We start from the raw sequence: 19,181 nt of genomic DNA, 5'->3' as shown, positions 1-19,181 counted from the left end.
AGGATGCCGCCGCCGTGCCCGGTGTTCGTTCACCGTACATGTGTCGGTGTTGATTACTCTCATTCATCCCGGTCCTGGTAATCCCAATCCGGATCTTCTGGGCTTCTATTCTCACCGTAAATGGAACTACAAGACTCTCAGGCCCGCGTAAGGATTCCATACAGCTCCTGATGTTATTATTTTTTTAAGCTAGCTGTTATTCCTTCGCTTCGGATTTCGGGAATTCCTTCACTTGTTGTTTTTTTTTTTTTGCTGTAATTTATTTACTATTATTTTTTTGAATCATAAAATCCGATATGGGGGTCTGGCTTGCAGCCTGCAGCAGCCCCCCCTGTGAAGCAGCCAGTAAAGCCATTAGAGGCTAGTCTTCTTTCAAAGTTGTCGTTGACCCGCCATGAACTATTATCCCGCCGGTATCTGTGTGGATTCTATCGGTTAGCCGGTGGGATTAAAACCAAAAAAAAAAAAAGACTATTTATTTATTTATTGACTATCTCTGTGGGACTTTTTATCTGTCACATTTTACCTGGATTGCCCCCCCCCCCCCCCTCCTCTCCCAGTCGCTCGGATACGACCATTTTCCACCTCGTTTTTCCACCATGAGTTGCATCCACAAGCTTCTGGATGTGTTGATTCGTGGACTCGTCGTCGCTGCGTTTCTGGGCTCGGACTGGACTTCCTCCAATCATCTGCCCGGCCAGCCGTCGGATGCTGCAGATGTAGCCGCCCCAGGTAAGACGTGAGCCATGTCTGGTGCTGTTGTCTCCAATTTATGTAAGCAACCCCCCCTGCTCCCACTCACCCACCCCCTGATCCCAACGGCCTTCCCCGGGAAAGCCGAGGAATTCCCTTATTAAAGGGAAACCGGTGCAACATTGCGGATGCATGTCAGGGATGCGTCCTCACAGAGATATGAGCCGTTGTGATGGTGTGGAGGACACGGATCACATGCCCCCCCCCCCCCTCCCCCCCTGTTGATATGACCCAATGAGAAGTGGATTTCCATCTATTTGCATCAGCTCAGTCCGATTTCCGTGTTTGTTTAGCAGGCTCCATCATGTTTGGGGTCTTAATCAGAATTGTGTCTTTTATTTGACTTTCCGGTTCAGCCGGAGACGGGACAGACGCTCGGCTTCTGTGAAGTCGTGTTTTTACATCGCCTTTTGGGAATTCTGGGATTCTGTCTAGTTCTTGACGGTTCTTGAACAAGGCGAGGTCTTCGCTGTTGTCTTCCGTGCTGGGAGACGGGGGGGGGTCTGGACTGCAGATAGTCTCACCTAGTACTTGTCCAGTACTTGTCTAGTACATGCTGTTGGGAGGCGGGATGTTCCTGGATGGTGGGATTCAGCATTCCAAAGCATTTTCCTTACCAGATACTGGCTTTGAATTTTTGTAAAAAAAAATAATCTTCAAATTATAATGAAAAACAAGTTTCAGAATTCTTCGCTTGTGACTAACGAAACCTTTGAGGGATTCTTTTTTTCGTAGTTAGCCGTGACGCAAACTACATTTCCCACATTCTTCTTTGATACGTAATAATTACAAAGCGCATTGATGATGAGGTACAACTTGTGCTGTATTGTCTGTACCGCAGGTCAAAGACTTTTGTGAATGCTCACAGAGCGTCCCGACTTCTTAGGAGTCAAGGTTGCGTCACCTGGACGGACTGTCCACGTGTAAATGACACCGAGACCGTAAAGACGGGACACAGCGACATCTCTGAAGCATTCTTGTTGATCTTTTTTTTAAAAATCTGTTGACGTGTTGAAGTTTTTAGCTCTTCTCCAAATACACGCACGGCTGCTCTCTCATCCGAGGCGTCTCCGGGCAACCAGAGGAGACTCCAGGAAGTTACTGGTCCTGTCCAAAAAAAAAACGGTCCAGCTTTAAAACCTCTAAAAGCAACGGTGTGCTTTTGTACAAATTAAACGTATAATGTGGTGTTTTGTGGCCGTCGGACATGCTGGCGAATCGTCGTTTATTGTTCGTGCTAAGCTATAAGCTCGTGGGCTGCGGCGTCACCTGACGGCGGCGTTGATGGCGTCTCTTCGGTGTCCTCTCTTCCTCCACCCCGGCTCATTTCTAACCTCATTCTTCAGTTTGCTTTTCTTCTTTTGTTCAGTGCCAACGGTTCGCCGGCCGTAAGCTTGAGGCGCATTTAAATTGTTAATTCCTGTCTTTTAGTTTTGACTCTTTGCAGCGTTGACTGAATATTTGTTCGCGTTCATCCGACACACCTGCTTGTGTGTGATTGTGAAGGCAGCCTGGCGCGGCGTTAATGGGCCGAGGGACGACGTCTCTCCCGGGGAGCGATGCAGTGTTGTGGCTATGGCGGTGACTTAACACGGTGTCGGTAAACATGACCGCGGCGTCGCCCGCCTCCCAGCCTGGAAGGGTCAGCGGCTCCTTCTGGGTCTGGGTGTTGGCGGAAGGAAAACACAAATCTCTGTGTGTCCGCGTGTCGCTAATCTTCCTCTGCAGACAGACCGGCTTGCCTTGGATTGTGTTTGTGTCGCTAACCGGGCAAACGTAAAACCTTTTGAGAGGCTGGATCGTGGTTAAGTGTACCGACTTTGAACTGAACGCATGAACTTACTCACGATATTTGCTTTCGCTCTCAGCCGTGTGTACATTCGGCTGCTATTTGACATCGCCGCTGGCTCGTCTCCCTGCATGACTAGCTTGGCCCCGCGGCGCCCACCTTGACATGCACGTCCCGCAGCAATGAAGGGACGTCTCGCCCGGTCAACCAAACCAAACGTGGTTAAACTCTGCAGCTGCAGGGTCAGTTTGGACCAATGAGATCGCTTTGTTCTGAAGCGGCTTCAAAATGGAGCTCACCCGACGCGGCTAAAGATTTAACCTCGTCTCAGACGGGGTCGGTCATTTCTTTAACCACAATGAGCTGCGATCAATAATTTTATTACCTCTGCCGTGGAGCGTTTGTTGTTGCTTGCGTTTGATGGATCGCAATGAAGCCTGATGGAGCGGATTAGCACGTAGCGAGGGAAGAGGAAACCTTCGGAAATGTTTTAAGTCAAAGGAAGGAGTCGATAAAGAACAAAGATGGATCCGCTTGGAATCTTGTGACGTTTAAATGTGAAATATCGATTTACCATTTATGTCTGGTCGCGACATATTTTAAACACAAGTGGCGAATCTCCGAGATAAATCTGGAACTAATATCGTAACTTGTGCTTTCTGCACGTAACCAGCTGCGCATGATGTCGATTGAAGTCCGCGGGGCCGTTGTTCCTTTGCTAACGCTAAACTCATTTCACTGACGGCTTCTTGTTCTTCGTTCAGAGCGGATGCAAACAACGCGAGCCCGTAAATCACCTCTGTGTCCGCCGGGGACGAGAGAACTTTAGATTATCAGCCAGGATACGCATTTAGTATAAGCTTTACGTAACACAGAGGTGCTGACGGGGTCTGCGGCGGGCTAAACTACCGACCTCTGTGCAGCTAAAGCAGAGCACGGCGAGCTTTCTGATGGTTCTGGGCCCGGCCTCTGCACCATCAACGGACACACACGTGCACAAACACACGCACACGCTCGAGGGAAGCCTCACTTTTGGGTTCACCGTGGGGGGGGGGCTGGAAATGACAGATTATCAGCGCAAACGGCAAACGAGCCGTAACGTCCCGGCTTGATGGGCGAAGTCGTTTCCTCTTTCCTGACGAGGGAGCAGAATGTTCTGAAGAGGTCTTCACGAGCCGGCAGCACAAATACACGAAAAAAACAGTGGAGTCAGCAAGAATGGATTTACATTAAGCTAAACGGTTCATCACCGAATCAATCGTCCTGTTTCCCGACCACAGCAGGATGCAATAGTCGTGTCCGGGTCCGTGAGGGGGGGGCGTCTTCCTGTGATAATACTTCATGCCTCAAAGTCATGCCCCGCGATAGAAGGCTAAAAATGTCACCGGTGCTTCGCGTGTCGCTTTAGCGGCCTTTTATTTTGTCGGTGCTGCAAGCAAAAGAGTATATTTTATTATTTTTATTTTGCTTGTCCGACCAGAAACGAGAGAGGTGAACCGGATTTCACAATTCAGCGACATCAAAGGCGAGCAAATGAATGTCTCCATTCAAATTCCGGCAAACCGATTGATATGTTTATATGTAGCGTTTAGCGTAGCATCCGGGGAAATCGATCAAAGAGGGGTTCAAAGTTAGATTTTGGACGCAAGGTGCAGTCACCTCTGATTTCAGGGACTTTCCCCTCATCGAAGGGCACGTGATGCGAAGGCCCGGCAACACGGGCGAAGGTCCGGTGTGGATTTCTCCGGTATGCCCCCCCCCCCCCCCCCTCGGTCCGGCTCTTCCAGCGTCCCTGCTGTCGTCTGTGCCCAAACTAAACCAAGACGCAAAGGAAACGCAGCCTCAGGATGCACGAACCCGTGGCGTCCTCCCGGGACATGCCGTCCATCAGATGTAAAATGACATTTACAATATATATATATATATATATATATATATATATGTATATATATATATATATATATATATGTATATAAAAACATTTTATTTGATGTGACGAAAATTGCTGATTTTAAAAACACAATTTTAACACGGAATGAAAATAATAATAATAAACTCAGACAGATGCCACGATGGATTGAGATTAAAGCCTCAAATGCAGGGCCGGGTGTTTATTCAGCAGCCCCCCCCCCCCCCAATTGTTGGTTTCCCTTTGGCTTTATCGGATTATTATTTATCTTCTGCTGTTGCCTTCAGATCTAACCGTCAAGCAAACACTTGGGCGGCGTTTGTCTGTGAGGGCGAGCGCACGCCGCCGTATAAACGTTGTAGGTTTAAAGGTAGAACTTCCTTCAAATAAATGCCATTTGGAATCGATATCAAAGACAGGCAGGAAGTCCAATAATAGACCCAACGTGATGTTCATGTTGCTACTAATGAATCTCACAATGAACGAGAGCAGGCTGTGGCGTCTCGATTTCTTCTTCGCTGGTGTCACATTCCAGCTTAACTTCATCTGGTCGCCTCCTTTTGGTTTTCCTGTAGCATACTTTTTACTCGCGTCCTCTTTTCCCACGTACTTGTGAACACGTGTGATGATGCGCTCGCGATTCTCCACAGTGAAATGCAATCACCCCCCCCCTTGGATTTGAAAGGGACGAAACAAAAGACGCTTGTTCTGAGACCATGTCTTTGAAAGAAGAGCGATTTTTGCCGGTTTAGTCAAGTGGGAATGTCGTGATCCGGTTCACCCCATTCCTCATCTGGAAGTCCATCATTCCGAGCTGCTTCTGCATCATCTCGTTTGATGACGTCGTCGTCATCGTCATCGTCCTTGGCTTCTTCTTCTTCACTTATTTCCCCCCCAGCTAATATTTATTGCACCAGTTTGTGATGTGTTCAGGGACCACGGGGTGCCGTGAACCAGAAAGAGGTCCAGTGGGGAAAGTCTTGACCCTCAGCCTTCCTCTGCTGAGGCGATGATGAACACTTGATCTACGCGTAGCCCCCCCCCCCCCCCCCAGTGACGACGGCTTTCTACGTAATGGTCACAAAGGTTTTCATTGTTCATTGTCGACTCGAACAAATCGAGCATGGCATCGGCTCCGCCTCCCTTTCTGTGGGCATTGCTGCCGGACGCTTGCCCTTTCGTCCCCCCCCCAACCCCCCCCCCCCCAGGACGTTTACAGATATCACACATCCCGTGTTCGGGGATAATATTGAAACATTCCTGAAGCCAGACCCGAGAAACATCTCCATTTCTGGAAGTTTTTAGATCGGACTTGATCCCGTGTTTCGCTCTAGTTGCCCCCCCCCCCCCCAGAGGGATTCCCGGGTGTCCGTCAGGGAGCTTCAGAAGGATAAAGGCGACCCGTTTCCCTGCAGAGGTATCCGGTGTTCCCATTGTAAAGTCACGCCAAACCTTTATTCGCACGGTGACAACGGACACTGCAGTCACCTGATCCGACCCCGCCCCGCCCCGCCCATATTGTTAGCGTGACCCACTCCCACGGCAGCGAGGGTCAGGTTTAAACCTGCTGCAGCTTCGTCTGTGTGGCGCGGCTGGGAAAGACTTTGTGAGGGATTGCGAAACCCGGGGCGCCCGGGGGGGGGGGGGGGGCACAAAAACCTGAAACCTGGCACATAAATGATTTCTTCTTTCAATCCCGTTTCATTTTGTTGGATCGATGTCCGATTCTCCTTCCTCCTGCCCCCCCCCCCCCCCCCTACTCTCGGAACCAGCTGGGTGGCATTTGTAAGCGGCTAATGATATTTGTGTCGTACTAATGGCTGCTGATGAGCTGAAATGGTAGACTCTCCAGAAGCTTTATTTACTTGCCTTTAATACTGACCCGTCAGCTTGAATTATGACACCGGGGGGGGGGGGGGGGGGCACGCTGACGTCACGCTCCTCCCGCCCCCGGCCACCTGTACAGCCGTTCAGCACCACCTCAGACACTTATGAAGAGGTGCTGTGTGTGCGTCTCTGTAGGACATCGCCGAGGACACGGTGAATTCTCTAGGAGGAAAGAAGAGTCCACTTCAGCCCCCCCCACCGTCCCCGTCCCCCCCACACTGGAATCTCAAGCCCATCGTATCCTGCTACCGACTCCCACCACACGGATACTCTGGCATCGAATCCGTCTCCTGATCCCAGATCATGTTTGAAGTGAGGTGTTAGTGAAAGAGGGAACGCCAACCCCCCCCCCCCCCCCCATGGAGAGCTCATTCCGTGGGCTACAGGCCGGAGCGCTGAGCCCGGCTAACGGATCCGACGGCTGCTGCTGATCTGATCTGTAACTAAAACGGGTTTGTCTGTAATTCACATTCCTTCAACGGGGAGAAAACATTTCTGTGAGTCAAACAGGAGACGACTGATCTGGTCGATGCGCGTTTGATGCTTTAGTATCTTCACGTCTGTGTTTGCGGGATCTAAGACTCGGTTGAGTAAATTCTATTACTGTTAGAGAAACATCCAGTCCATCCCAGCTTCAGGAAACATTTGCATAAACCAAGAATAGAAGTCCCGTCACCAAGAATCAGAATTAGACTCTAGGTTCATCAGAGACGGGCGCCTCCCGTCGGGCTTTTTAAAGGAAGTAGCTGACAGCTAAATGCTTTTGTTATCCCATTCTTTTGAAACCCCCCCCCCCCCCCCCCCATCATGACAGACCTCTGCCATTGTCGGGCTTTCACGTCTTGATGAGTTAAAAATAACCCAACCGTCTTTTGGGACCGCATCTTCCGTCTGTTTTGATTTTGCGTGCGTCCCCTCGGCATGCTCGGGGGGGGGTCACCGGCGGCCACTTCCTGTCACATGGCGCCTCATTCCTAAATTGTCCACGAAACAAACTCGAACGTACTCAAAGGTAGGACGGCGGGGACGGTTGGTGCACGCTCGGCGTCCCGGTGACTGACGGCTTGTTGAAGAGCGCAGAACAGAATCGGGCCAAACGCTGCAGGAAGAACACGGAGACGTCTTTTAAAGCACGCCGCCCCGGGAGAACAGCAACACGGCCGCCGGGTTGGACCCGCGGCTGCGTGTAAAGCTACGTGCCTGCCAAGTATGCTATGCAAACAACGGGCTATGTAAACTGCTCTGGCAAGCTAAGCAAATGTGTTATGCAACGTGTTCTCAGGCAGAATGGACGCAAACGCGGCCCTCCTAAAAAGAGCCTCATCGCCGTGGCGACCCCCCCCAATCCACGTCACGGATTGAAGCGGATGCCCCCGAAAGGAAGCTGGGAAAGCGAAGTTCATTTTCGTTCCTCGTGCTTCGTCGTTTTTGTTCCGTTCCGGGTGTGCGGCTGCCTCGACGCTCGACTCGCAGCTTTCGTCCAGACGTAAACGTTTAACGGTTTCGCCCGGCGCCGCGTCCCTCCGCTAGCAGGTGGAGATCTTCAGGATGCTCTGGTTTCACTCGCCTACTGTATGTATTTATAAGAACCCAAACAGTACACGGCGCTGTCCAGCCTCTGGTGTCACGACGAGGCTCCGGCCCGCTCAGCGCTTCGCCAGTTCTGCTTTCTCCCAAACTTAGCCCGGGCAAAGGTCCAGTCCGACGGCTCCTTTTGCTTCTTCTGTGGTCCGTAACCGAACACGTCGAGACTCTTCAGAAAGTCTCTGAAAGCGACGCACGGTTGCCTGTTCTGTGAGGCGGCTCGTGAACTTGCATCATTTACTTCTCAACAACCTTCACATTTAGCCTGAAACTCCCTCCGATCCTCGTCTTGAGCAGGTGTGTGTGTGTGTGTGTGTGTGTGTGCGCCCTGATTGTCCTCGTTTCAGTGTTGGGGCTTGTTTCCGTCCTGCGGGACTGGACTAGGGTCGAATGGAAGCGAGCGGAGGTCGCCTGCAGATGCCACGCGGGAACACAGTTCAGGAATTCTCAGTCCAAGTCGACACAAGGCGGTTGCGTGCACTGATAGGCTAGTTGCGTTCACGCCCCAGTAGATGGGCGGAGCCAAGTAAAGTGAATATCTTGATATTCTTTTATAGCTTGGATGTTAAAAAAAGGCAATTTGTTCCCTTCCTGTCCGGGCGCTAACGTGACACTCGAGCTGCTTGCTTCCCTTCCCCGACCCCCCCCGTTCTTGTGGTTCTCACCCCTGACCCCCCCGTTCTTGTGGTTCTCACCCCTGACCCCCCTGTTCTTGTGGTTCTAACAGACCCCTGTCTCATCGTGGTGCCGCCGTGCGCGGGCGACGCCGACCGCTTCAGCCTGGAGGCGCTGCGGCACATCCACAAACAGCTGGATGACGACAACGACGGGGGGATCGAGGTCAACGAGAGCGTGGAGGTGAGCGTGCCACAAGTTAGCGTGTCAGGCTGACGCTAGGTCGTCGGAGCTAACGACGCCAGCGATGTGATACTGGCTAAGAGAAATGCCCCCAGACCCCCCCAGGGGAGCTTTTAAAGACACTTTTCTAAGATTTGAAGCGAGAAAACTAAAGAGGCGTTCAGGTTCACGTAGCTTTATGTTCACGAACACGACCGCCCTGCTTCGTATATCCTCTACGCCAGAAAATGTTTTTCAGTGAAGCTAAGGAAACGCCCTGAAGTACTCGCTGCTGACGCCGGTGACGAATGGTGCTTGGTGCGCTCATTTTGTGCGTGGGCGCAGCCAGGTGGCGGTACCTGGCGACACCTGAGAGCAGCCTGACCCACCGTGATTCAGATGAACGGTTTCCTTTCTGCATCAGTGGTTGAACTTTAGCTTGTTGGACTAGCGTTAGCTAGAAATGGATACTTGAAGCTGGTGAACCGTGATCTGCTCCTGCTCTACACGAAAACGTACATTTTGAGTCTTTAGACCCGCTAAAGAAAATCCTCGTGACATGGAGTTAAACATTTCAAATTGGCATCGCTGAAATATCGAGCTGTTATCAATCAGTTATCAATCAGGCCCAATGAGAATGAATCAGTCTGATAACCCCCTTCCGTTATTGTCTGCTACTTATCCGGAATCTGATTGGACAAACTTGTCTTTGACTGTAAATATTCAGACTCTATAAAAGAGATTTTTGTAACTTTCCAGTTTGACAGGCTGAAAAACGACTTTCTTTAAGCAGCGTTCCTTTGATGTGTCATCGGAATATTCAAATGAGTCGACGCCGGGAGTGTCATCTCTCTGATGACGCTTCCTGAGGGAAAATAATATTGATCCGGTGTCGCTCAGACTTTTAAAAGCATTTTATTTACGGACGCGTTTCATCAGGATGAATCCGAGGGTTTGAGGCGTTCGGCGTTCCTTCGTCATGCTGCCGGGCTTCTGGCAGCTCTGTGGTGCGCTTGATTTCTGGGGCTCTCTCTGCGGGGTGGGGCTTAGTTTCTGATCTACCGAAGGACATCAGCCTTCAGACACACTCGCAGGTGGAACCGCATGTTCTCTCTTCACAGTCCCTAAAAGGAAGAAAGGAGAGTGAAAATGAGTGCATGTGTGTGTGTGTGTGTACGTGCGTGTGCGCGTGTGTGAGGGCTTACACTCCTGACTTTCCGGGCCGCCCAGCGCGCCACACATGGACACGGACGGCGTCGCCTCCTGACTTTCTGTTTGCTTCCTAGTTCATCATAGAAGACATGAAGCAGCAGCAAACCAACAAGCACAGCAACCTGCACCGCGAGGACCAGCACATCACCGTGGAGGAGCTGTGGGGGGGCTGGAAGACCTCCGAGGGTAAGGAGACGGTGCGCCCGATCACACGACCCCCGCCGCCGCCGTCTCTTCTCTCTCCCTCGACTCTGAACACGCAGACGTAACGATTATCTAAAAAACAAACAAACAAACGCTCCTGATTATTCATCCAACAAAGCGTTTATTATTCTTAACGTTCAAACGTTTCCTCGTCAGTTCACAACTGGACCCTGGAGGACACGGTGCAGTGGTTAACGGAGTCGGTGGAGCTGCCGCAGTACGAGAAGAACTTCCGGGACTTCCGGGTGACGGGGAACACTTTGCCTCGGTCAGTACGGCCTCCCGGTGACACAGTGTGTGTGTGTGTGTGTGCGCGCGTCTGGCTTTCATTAGTCTGTCCAATGCTGCCCTCTGCTGGCCGTAACCGGCAGCACGGGGGGCATGTGACATCATTAGGATACTTCAACGCTCCGGGATCCAGAGTGACATTTCTTTTCTTTTCTTTTTTTTCTTAATCACGTGATTTGGAAAGCACACAAATTGTTCCCAGAATTCCTTCCAGCAGCTCGGTAAAAGTCTGCCAAAGCCTCTGTGCATGACTACACGGAGACATGGGGGGGGGGGCGATTCATTAACCCCCCCTGGGCGACGCTGACTTTGTTCCTTCTCCTTCGTGTTCCAGAATGGCGGCGAACGAGCCGACCTTCATGTCCGTGCAGCTCCGGATATCAGACCAGCGGCACAAACAGAAGCTGAACCTGAAGGCGCTGGACGCGGTTCTGTTCGGACCGCCGCTCCGTAAGTCCAGAGAAGCGCCAGGAAACGAGAAGTCAGACGCACCGCCCAACTTGTCCCGCCTCCCGCCCCCCTCCAGGTCCACAACACAACTGGATGAAGGACTTTGTCCTGATGGTCTCCATCGTGATCGGCGTTGCCGGTTGCTGGTTTGCGTACGTCCAGAACAAGTCCAGCAAGGTTCACGTCTCCCAGATGATGAAGGACCTGGAGAGCCTGCAGCACGCGGAGCAAAGCCTGCTGGACCTGCAGAGCCGGTAGGACGGGGGACGGGGGACGGGGGGGACGCGTCCCACAGCGGCGTCGCCTCACGCGTTCTGGTTAACATCCTCCAGGCTGGAGAAGGCTCAGGAGGAGAACCGGACGGTCGCCGTGGAGAAGGAGAACCTCGAGCAGAAGATGAGAGACGAAATCACCGGCGCCAAAACCGAGGCCCAGCGGCTCCGGGAGCTGCGGGAGGGAGCCGAGTGCGAACTCAGCCGGCTGAAATACGCCGAGGAGGAGCTCGTGCAGGTGTGGGGGGGGGGGGGGCGTCCCAGAATCCCCGCCGCCACCGTTCAGAGAATTAAACACACATCTGGCCCCGCCCCCCTTCAGGTACGGAAGGCTCTGAGGCGAGCGGAGAAGGAGATGCAGTCGGAGCGCTCGGTGCCCGAGGCGCTGCAGAAGTGGCTCCAGCTCACGCACGAGGTCGAGGTTCAGTACTACAACATCAAGAAGCAGAGCGCCGAGTTCCAGCTGAGCGTCGCCAAGGAGGAGGTAACTACGGCAGCCGGCGGCGTCGGCACGGCGACGGGAAATCAACACCCAAACCGTTTCTGTCCCGGCTTTTATTGTCTCAGGCAGAGAAAATAAAGAAGAAGAGAAGCTCCGTCTTCGGGACGCTTCACGTCGCCCACAGCTCGTCGCTGGACGAGGTGGACCACAAGATACTGGAGGCAAAGTGAGACGTGCACGCACACACACACACACACACACACACGCGCACACCTTCCAGTGTGTTCTGCTCAGACCTGCCGTTGGAGTTCTAGCCCTTCGTAGAACCGAACTTCTCTTTGTAGACGACCTTTGAAATGAAAGAAGCGTCCCCCCCCCCCCCCTCCCCCTCCTCAGGAAGGCCCTGTCGGAGGTGACGGCGTGCCTCAGGGAGCGGCTGCACCGCTGGCATCACATCGAGAAACTCTGCAGCTTCCCGGTGGTGAACAACTCGGGGCTGCCGAGCCTGACGGCGAGCCTCTACGCCGACCACAGCTGGGTGGTCATGCCGCGGGTCTCCGTGCCCCCCTACCCCATCGCAGGGGGCGTGGACGACCTGGACGAGGACACGCCTCCCATCATTCCGCAGTTCGCAAGTGAGTGAGATCAGCAGCCGGTCGACACGCTTTGTAATACGGAAAAGCGCCTCCCGGTAAAACCGAGTCCCCCCCCAGCGGCCACGTTGATCCGGCCCCCCCTGACGCAGAGCGGCAGCCTGTGCCGCTCCCGCCGGAGCCTGCTGAGCTCCCCCCAGTCCTCGCTGATGTCCCCGGACCCCGACCTGCTCTCCATGTCCAGCTCCTATTGCCCCGAGGCGGACGACGAACGCATCGTGTTCAGCTCGGACAGGAGGGGGTACGTAGCGGTGGGTGGGACGGTTCGGACTCGCAGGTGTTTGAATCAAGCGTTCCCTTTGCATGTCTGCTTCACTAAAGCTGAAACGCACAACGAGCTAACGCGATTTAAACGCTACTTTCTAATTCATCGTTAATTAGCGAACCGACCACATCATCATGTCTGAGGCGCGTTTTGTTTGCCGTCGCCTCCCCAGGGACCCGGTTCAGGCGGGTGCCGGCGACGCCGACTCCCTCTACGCCACAGCGGGCCGCAAGCAGCTGACCGACGCCCCTTCTTATCGCAAGATCTCCCGCGAGGAGCTGCTGCTGTTCGGTCAGAGCGCGGCGCTTCCCAGAGACTCCGCCCCCACGCCGGCTACCACCCCCAGCGGGCCGCCCTCCACCTCCCCCTCCCCAGCTTTGGAGCACCACCAGTTTGCACAGAGAGGCTCCCCCGACGTCACCCGCATCCTACCCGAGTCCCAAAGCATGACCTTCCTGCAGGGGAGGGGGAGGAGCAAGGGGCGGGGCTTGTACAACGGCGTCCTGGAGAAGTCCTACAGCTTCGGGCAGCTGCCCGCCAGCATGCTGCCCGACGTGGGGCGCTACCCGTCGCTCACCTCGCTGGACTCGGAGGGCCGGAGCGTGGGGCGGGAATCCAAGCTGCAGAGCACCTCCTCCCAGGACTCCAGCGACAACGGGGAGAAAATCAAGCGCTCCTCCTCTAAAATCAAGAGCTTATTTAAGAAGAAGAAATAAAACCTGCAGAGAGAGAGAGAGAGAGAAGTACAATGTTGAGTTTTAGCTCTAATACTAAGGGGGGGGCGCTTAAAGCGTCAGATTGGGCGCCTTTTTATTTAGTTCTCTCACAGGGGAACCTGCAAAAGTCAACTAAAGGTCAAAGGTCAAGGTGTCAGTTTCGGGAAAGAGCCGCTGCTGGCGTACATACGAATAAAGTTGTAGAGCGGTGGTGGTGGTGGAGGCGTGGCTAGCGCTTTATATATGAATATATACTTTTGCTTTCACCTTTCTGTTCTTAGAGATGTTCTTAATAAAGATTTATATTGGTGGTGGTTCCTGATCTGAACTGCAGCCCCCCCCCATGCAAATGCAATATGACCCCGCTCCTCACCTCCGGACTCACTCCTGCTTCAGACTTCCACGGTTAAGAGGCGACGTGACGAGACTTCACGGATGGGGGGGGGTCGACGCTGCGCTCGAGGACACGAGGATTCTGTTGCGATGAAGGAAAAGGAACTGCAAAGAGGAGGAGGAGGAAGAAATCAATGTTTACAAGGCGTTAAGGTTTTTTGAGAGGATTTTGTGTGAGAATATTTGTATACCGTAGAAGAATTAATAAAAAACAATGGAGCCATTGTATTTGTCATGTTTGCTTTTATGCAGTTAAGCACACGAGTTGAGCTCGTCAACCAACTCATGTCTTGAACACGTCTTCCAACATGTCTTGACGAGCGAAGCTCGTCAAGACATGAGTTGGTTGACGAGCGAAGCGAGTCAACCAACTCATGTCTTGAACACGTCTTCCAACATGTCTTGACGAGCGAAGCTCGTCAAGACATGTTGGAAGACAGTTACTGTCTTGACGAGCGAAGCGAGTCAAGACATGAGTTGGTTGACTCGCTTCGCTCGTCAACCAACTCATGTCTTGAACACGTCTTCCAACATGTCTTGACGAGCGAAGCTCGTCAAGACATGTTGGAAGACAGTTACTGTCTTGACTCGCTTCGCTCGTCAAGACAGTAACTGTCTTGACGAGCGAAGCGAGTCAAGACATGAGTTGGTTGACTCGCTTCGCTCGTCAACCAACTCATGTCTTGAACACGTCTTCCAACATGTCTTGACGAGCTTCGCTCGTCAAGACATGTTGGAAGACAGTTACCGTCTTGACGAGCGAAGCTCGTCAAGACATGAGTTGGTTGACTCGCTTCGCTCGTCAACCAACTCATGTCTTGAACACGTCTTCCAACATGTCTTGACGAGCGAAGCTCGTCAAGACATGAGTTGGTTGACTCGCTTCGCTCGTCAACCAACTCATGTCTTGAACACGTCTTCCAACATGTCTTGACGAGCGAAGCTCGTCAAGACATGTTGGAAGACAGTTACTGTCTTGACGAGCGAAGCGAGTCAAGACATGAGTTGGTTGACTCGCTTCGCTCGTCAACCAACTCATGTCTTGAACACGTCTTCCAACATGTCTTGACGAGCGAAGCTCGTCAAGACATGAGTTGGTTGACTCGCTTCGCTCGTCAACCAACTCATGTCTTGAACACGTCTTCCAACATGTCTTGACGAGCGAAGCTCGTCAAGACATGTTGGAAGACAGTTACTGTCTTGACGAGCGAAGCGAGTCAAGACATGAGTTGGTTGACTCGCTTCGCTCGTCAACCAACTCATGTCTTGAACACGTCTTCCAACATGTCTTGACGAGCGAAGCTCGTCAAGACATGTTGGAAGACAGTTACTGTCTTGACTCGCTTCGCTCGTCAAGACAGTAACTGTCTTGACGAGCGAAGCGAGTCAAGACATGAGTTGGTTGACTCGCTTCGCTCGTCAACCAACTCATGTCTTGAACACGTCTTCCAACATGTCTTGACGAGCTTCGCTCGTCAAGACATGTTGGAAGACAGTAACTGTCAACTCATCGGTTGACAGTCACTCGTCAACTCATCGGTTGACGAGTTGAAAATAAATTCATGTGCAAAGCAGTTCCACTTTTATTTTAGACAAATCTGCACATACATTTAACAAAACAACACCTTTTGCAGTTCAGGCAAACAGGAACAAGACGGTCGCATGCAAAAGGTCTTAAAACATCCATCGTGGAAGGGACCAGACGATGGACACGCATGGCTCTAATTAAACCCCATCAAAACTTGCAACTTGTTCTCTCTCTGAGCGAAATGGACGCTTGTGGGCCTGCCCAGTCATCCACTGCATCACCTCGGGAACAGAGGGGGGGGGGGGTCCCGCCATCCTCATCTTCTGATTGTGCATCTTTAAAAGTAAAGAAAATATAAGTGTCCTGGTATGAAGTGACAAACATACAAAGTTGTATTTTTAAATCAGGTAAGCGATGTGCTTGACATGTGATTTGTACAGTAAACAAAAAGGCAAACTACAACAATCATACTGATGAAACATATTTCTGTACTCAATTTATTTTAATTCCCAATTATGAGGCATTTAATCTGCACTTCAAACATCCAAGACATGCCTAATGTAGCGGAAGCTATATTCAACCTCTTTCAAGGACCAGAACTTCTGTAAAATGATTTACATACCTTCAAGTTCAAGGAGCTAATCCTGCAAACATTCTAGACTCCTGCAGGTGCTTCGTTGAACCACGTGGGCTCATCTCTTGGGCCAGATGTGATACAATGTAATGTGAATCCACCTGAGAACAAAGAATTGAAGCCAAAAGGTCTGGAGCTACCGTGCTACAATCTCAGACTTAATACTTCATTTGCTCTCAGCGTGGACGAGCGTTACTTGTTTCATGATATTTAATTTAGCACCCTAAATTAGTTTCCCCAGGATAACACATTTAATATTGTATATTTATAATGAAGCCCAATATTAGATATGAAATCATGACATGACAATAACGATGATGTCAGTGTGACAATTATACATTTCAGGTTTTAGCAGATGGAGGCTCCAACATTTGTGATTGGCATTTTAGGTTTTGGATCAGAATGAGTAAAATAAATAATTTATTTCCTCTCCTTTTGGGACTTTATGGGGTTTTAATATCAATTAAAGTTTACAACACTGATTATTGTTACATTTTATATCAGCATAAAAGGTCAACACTAATGTATTTGGGACTAGAACCACTCACCAACGTGTTCAGTGTCCTCGTCGTCCGTCTCTAATCCAATCCACGGTTCATTCAGACCATCTCCAGGGTCTCCTGGCTGAGGGGGGCTCCATCAGGGGGCTCCTCACTTTGGGCTTGGCTTCTGTCTCCAAGCAGCTCGTCTTCTTCTCATGTCTCATTAATGCAGCGAGCCATGCGCCGCGCCCCTCGATCAAAATCGATAAAAACAAAAACGAAGAGATTAGTGTCTTTGATTTTTATTAGTTTTTAAAACGGACAATACCCTTTTAGTTTCCTCTTTTAATTATCGTTTTTATTTAGTTCTAGTTAACGAAAATGTTTTTTAAATTCTAGTTTTCGTTTTTCCGTTAGTTTTCGTTAACTATAATAACCCTGGTGTGACTGATATCTTGATCGGTTTTCATTTTCCTAGAGAGTTTTAAAATACCAATGCATGGGAGGAAGAGTCCTGGGCCTCCTCCTCCTCCTCCTCGCAGCAGAAGAAAGGAAGAACTGCTGGTTCCGGCATCCCATTCGTCTTCAGAGCAAGGAAGCTGTGACACAGAAGAAAAGCAAGCACGATTGCTTTATCAATATAAAGTGAACCTGATGACTCATCAATCCGCTGGCGATGAATGAGTTTGGTTACCAGCGGTTCCTGGGATGACCACACGGTGGCAGCAGAGCATCGGGCTGAACAAGCGGCACCAGCCAACTTCCTGTGAAAGGAAATTACAGGAAGTGAGGTGTCTGGTGGGGGCGACGATGCAACATGCAATAATCAAATCACGACGCGGCCGTCGGTGAAAATACGAGTCTAATTAATTACAACTTCCAATCACGAAGCTTTTTGTTTCTTTATGCTCTATAATTACTTGCTGCATGAACAGCATCGCTGTGACCTCACCAATAAACACAGCGTTCCAGCCGCTCCTTCGTCTCATCTTCTCCTCTTCCTCGGTTTCCTTGCAGGCCGGGCGTGGGCTGATCGGCCTCTCTTAAAGAACGCTCCTGGAAAACATAAACAGAGACGAGAGCTTCTAGCGGTGCACGTCCGTAAAGCAGGGGTGCGTCACACTGAGCCGCTCTTCCTTTAGCCCCATCACTCAGCAGCCCTCTCCCGCTCTCGTTTGGATCCCGTTCCATTGCAGTGTAATGGGTTTATCAGTGTGGTTAATGCACTGTGACCTACCGGGGGGGGGGGGGGGGCAAGGGGGAGAAAAAGGGAAAGGCGGAATGTTTTTAAAAGGGACGCGTCACACGAATGAGGTAGAAAAGGTACGAAAAAGCCGCATTAAATAACGTGGAAAAGACCATTTTAGAAACGAGTTATAGCAAGAGAATTATTACACGCTAGCAGCCCACGTGGCAACCTGTCTGGGGTTGCCACCCTCTTTTAGCAACGGTAGACCCAATCAGAAACTCCTCCAAAAGTAATAACGCCACATTTAAGCGCCGCACACATCTTTCCATTAAGCAATTATGAGTTTCATTTGTCTGCCCTAAAGCAGCCAAAACAGATCAAAGGCCTCATTAATATAAATGAACCAATCACAAGCAATGTTTGTCGGGGCCGCGGCGGTCTGAGACGTCTTCTGACTTGAATAGTATCGCTGTGACTGATTTCGGCGCGATTAAACAGAGCTTTGATCAGATTAGCGAAGGTGATTGCAAGAATCAGCAGAGATTTAGTTCACAGAAAAAAAACAACAACAACAACTTCATCAGGCAGGAAAACACTCCAATTATTCTCTTTCCGATTTCATTTACAACCCGACTCAGAATTTAACCTCGAAAATTGGTAACTCACGGCAGCGCGTCAGCATCCACAACACCAGGACCCTCAAACGTTCTGTTGGGAAAATCCAAGGAGAAAATCAAGAAATTGTGTCAGATTTGTTATTTTATGTCACTTTCTGTCACATTTCCACACTTGACAGTTTAATGAAACTCTGGGGCGTAATTAAAATGTTTTTTTTTAGTACATCTATGCGTGTTCTGTATCACAGAACCTTCTGTATATTTACATTTCGACAGTAACTGTAGTATGCCATCTAAATGTCCGTTCAAGCTGTTTGAGAGACGCAGCGGTTGCAAAGCACATTTCAACCACAAGTCAAAAAACATCAGAGTGAGGGATTCTGGGTATTAAAGGTGACGACCGCTCGGCAGCCTCCGAGGGCTTTTCCTCAGACAAGGCTAAAATTACATTCTTTCTTTTTTTAGGTTCACTTACATGCAACTTTACAGCAACACTGGCTGCACGCGGTTAATGCTAAGCTAATGAGGGGCCTGGAGGTCTATTTTACATAATGATGTGTGATCATAAACGGCTCAGAAGACAGAGGCGCCAAACAGTAATCCTCCTTTTCTCCGTCTTCACTTGCAGCATTATTGTTGTGTGGCTGTATAAACTACCAACTAATCTGTTATTATGCAGAATGTTTCGTGTTGAGAATCCGTTTCACTTCCTCCAGGCGTTTCTTTGTGCATATCGGGGACGCAAAAGCTGACGTGCATTCATTAAAACAGGTTTTAACATCGGGGACTATAGTGAAAACACACAGCAAAAAGGGTGCAAGCTAAACACGAGCATGTGCAGTTAGCTCGCTATACTCTTTGTTAATGTCATCACAACAAATCCTTATAGTTATTACATGAATTATGACATCACTGAAGCTCTTAAACGTAAAGAAGAGATAAAAAGATGGACGTAAGCGTTTCAGTGTGAAGCTGGAGTTAAGACACGGTTAGCAATCCTTAGCTAGCTGGGGCGCCGCCGCCGTGTACTTTAATACGTCGTAATACGGAACGTCATCCATAAACGAGTCTTCTCCC

The 19,181-nt window shown here is 50.5% G+C and overlaps 1 protein-coding gene and 3 long non-coding RNA genes across 4 annotated transcripts; 1 reads left to right on the top strand and 3 right to left on the bottom strand.

The window, feature by feature from the left end:
• Window positions 1-585: 585 nt before the first annotated feature.
• stim2b (stromal interaction molecule 2b) lies at window positions 586-13,870 on the top strand. Its single transcript, XM_068755613.1, has 12 exons — window positions 586-732; window positions 8,650-8,780; window positions 10,046-10,157; window positions 10,332-10,443; window positions 10,798-10,913; window positions 10,990-11,167; window positions 11,246-11,423; window positions 11,508-11,669; window positions 11,753-11,853; window positions 12,024-12,262; window positions 12,341-12,521; window positions 12,718-13,870. The coding sequence occupies exons 1-12, from the start codon at window positions 600-602 to the stop codon at window positions 13,259-13,261; spliced, it is 2,187 nt and encodes a 728-aa protein (XP_068611714.1). The 5' UTR covers window positions 586-599; the 3' UTR covers window positions 13,262-13,870.
• LOC137911268 (uncharacterized) lies at window positions 9,749-13,239 on the bottom strand. The gene is made up of 4 exons (XR_011106105.1): window positions 13,123-13,239; window positions 10,120-10,247; window positions 9,965-10,041; window positions 9,749-9,883 (listed from the first exon to the last, which is right to left on the bottom strand). It is a non-coding gene; the product is annotated as an uncharacterized lncRNA (long non-coding RNA).
• A 1,361-nt stretch (window positions 13,871-15,231) lies between the features above and the next one.
• On the bottom strand, window positions 15,232-16,558 carry LOC137911266 (uncharacterized). Its single transcript, XR_011106103.1, has 3 exons — window positions 16,365-16,558; window positions 15,805-15,917; window positions 15,232-15,517 (listed from the first exon to the last, which is right to left on the bottom strand). It is a non-coding gene; the product is annotated as an uncharacterized lncRNA (long non-coding RNA).
• A 254-nt stretch (window positions 16,559-16,812) lies between these two features.
• Window positions 16,813-18,196, bottom strand: LOC137911267 (uncharacterized). The gene is made up of 4 exons (XR_011106104.1): window positions 18,154-18,196; window positions 17,251-17,354; window positions 16,993-17,062; window positions 16,813-16,897 (listed from the first exon to the last, which is right to left on the bottom strand). It is a non-coding gene; the product is annotated as an uncharacterized lncRNA (long non-coding RNA).
• Window positions 18,197-19,181: the final 985 nt, after the last annotated feature.

This window comes from Brachionichthys hirsutus, chromosome 23 (genome assembly GCF_040956055.1).
Source record: "Brachionichthys hirsutus isolate HB-005 chromosome 23, CSIRO-AGI_Bhir_v1, whole genome shotgun sequence".
Classification (NCBI taxonomy): domain Eukaryota; kingdom Metazoa; phylum Chordata; class Actinopteri; order Lophiiformes; family Brachionichthyidae; genus Brachionichthys; species Brachionichthys hirsutus.
Note: the sequence above shows the minus strand (reverse complement) of the source record. Positions and strands in the feature narration are given on the sequence as shown.

Excerpts from the sequence above, each read along its gene's own strand:
- stim2b (XM_068755613.1), top strand. The coding sequence starts at position 600 with ATGAGTTGCATCCACAAGCTTCTGGATGTGTTGATTCGTGGACTCGTC. Across the intron at positions 11,424-11,507 it reads CCGAGGAGGAGCTCGTGCAG|GTACGGAAGGCTCTGAGGCG; the intron begins GTGTGGGGGGGG and ends GCCCCCCTTCAG. Across the intron at positions 12,263-12,340 it reads CATCATTCCGCAGTTCGCAA|CGGCCACGTTGATCCGGCCC; the intron begins GTGAGTGAGATC and ends GTCCCCCCCCAG.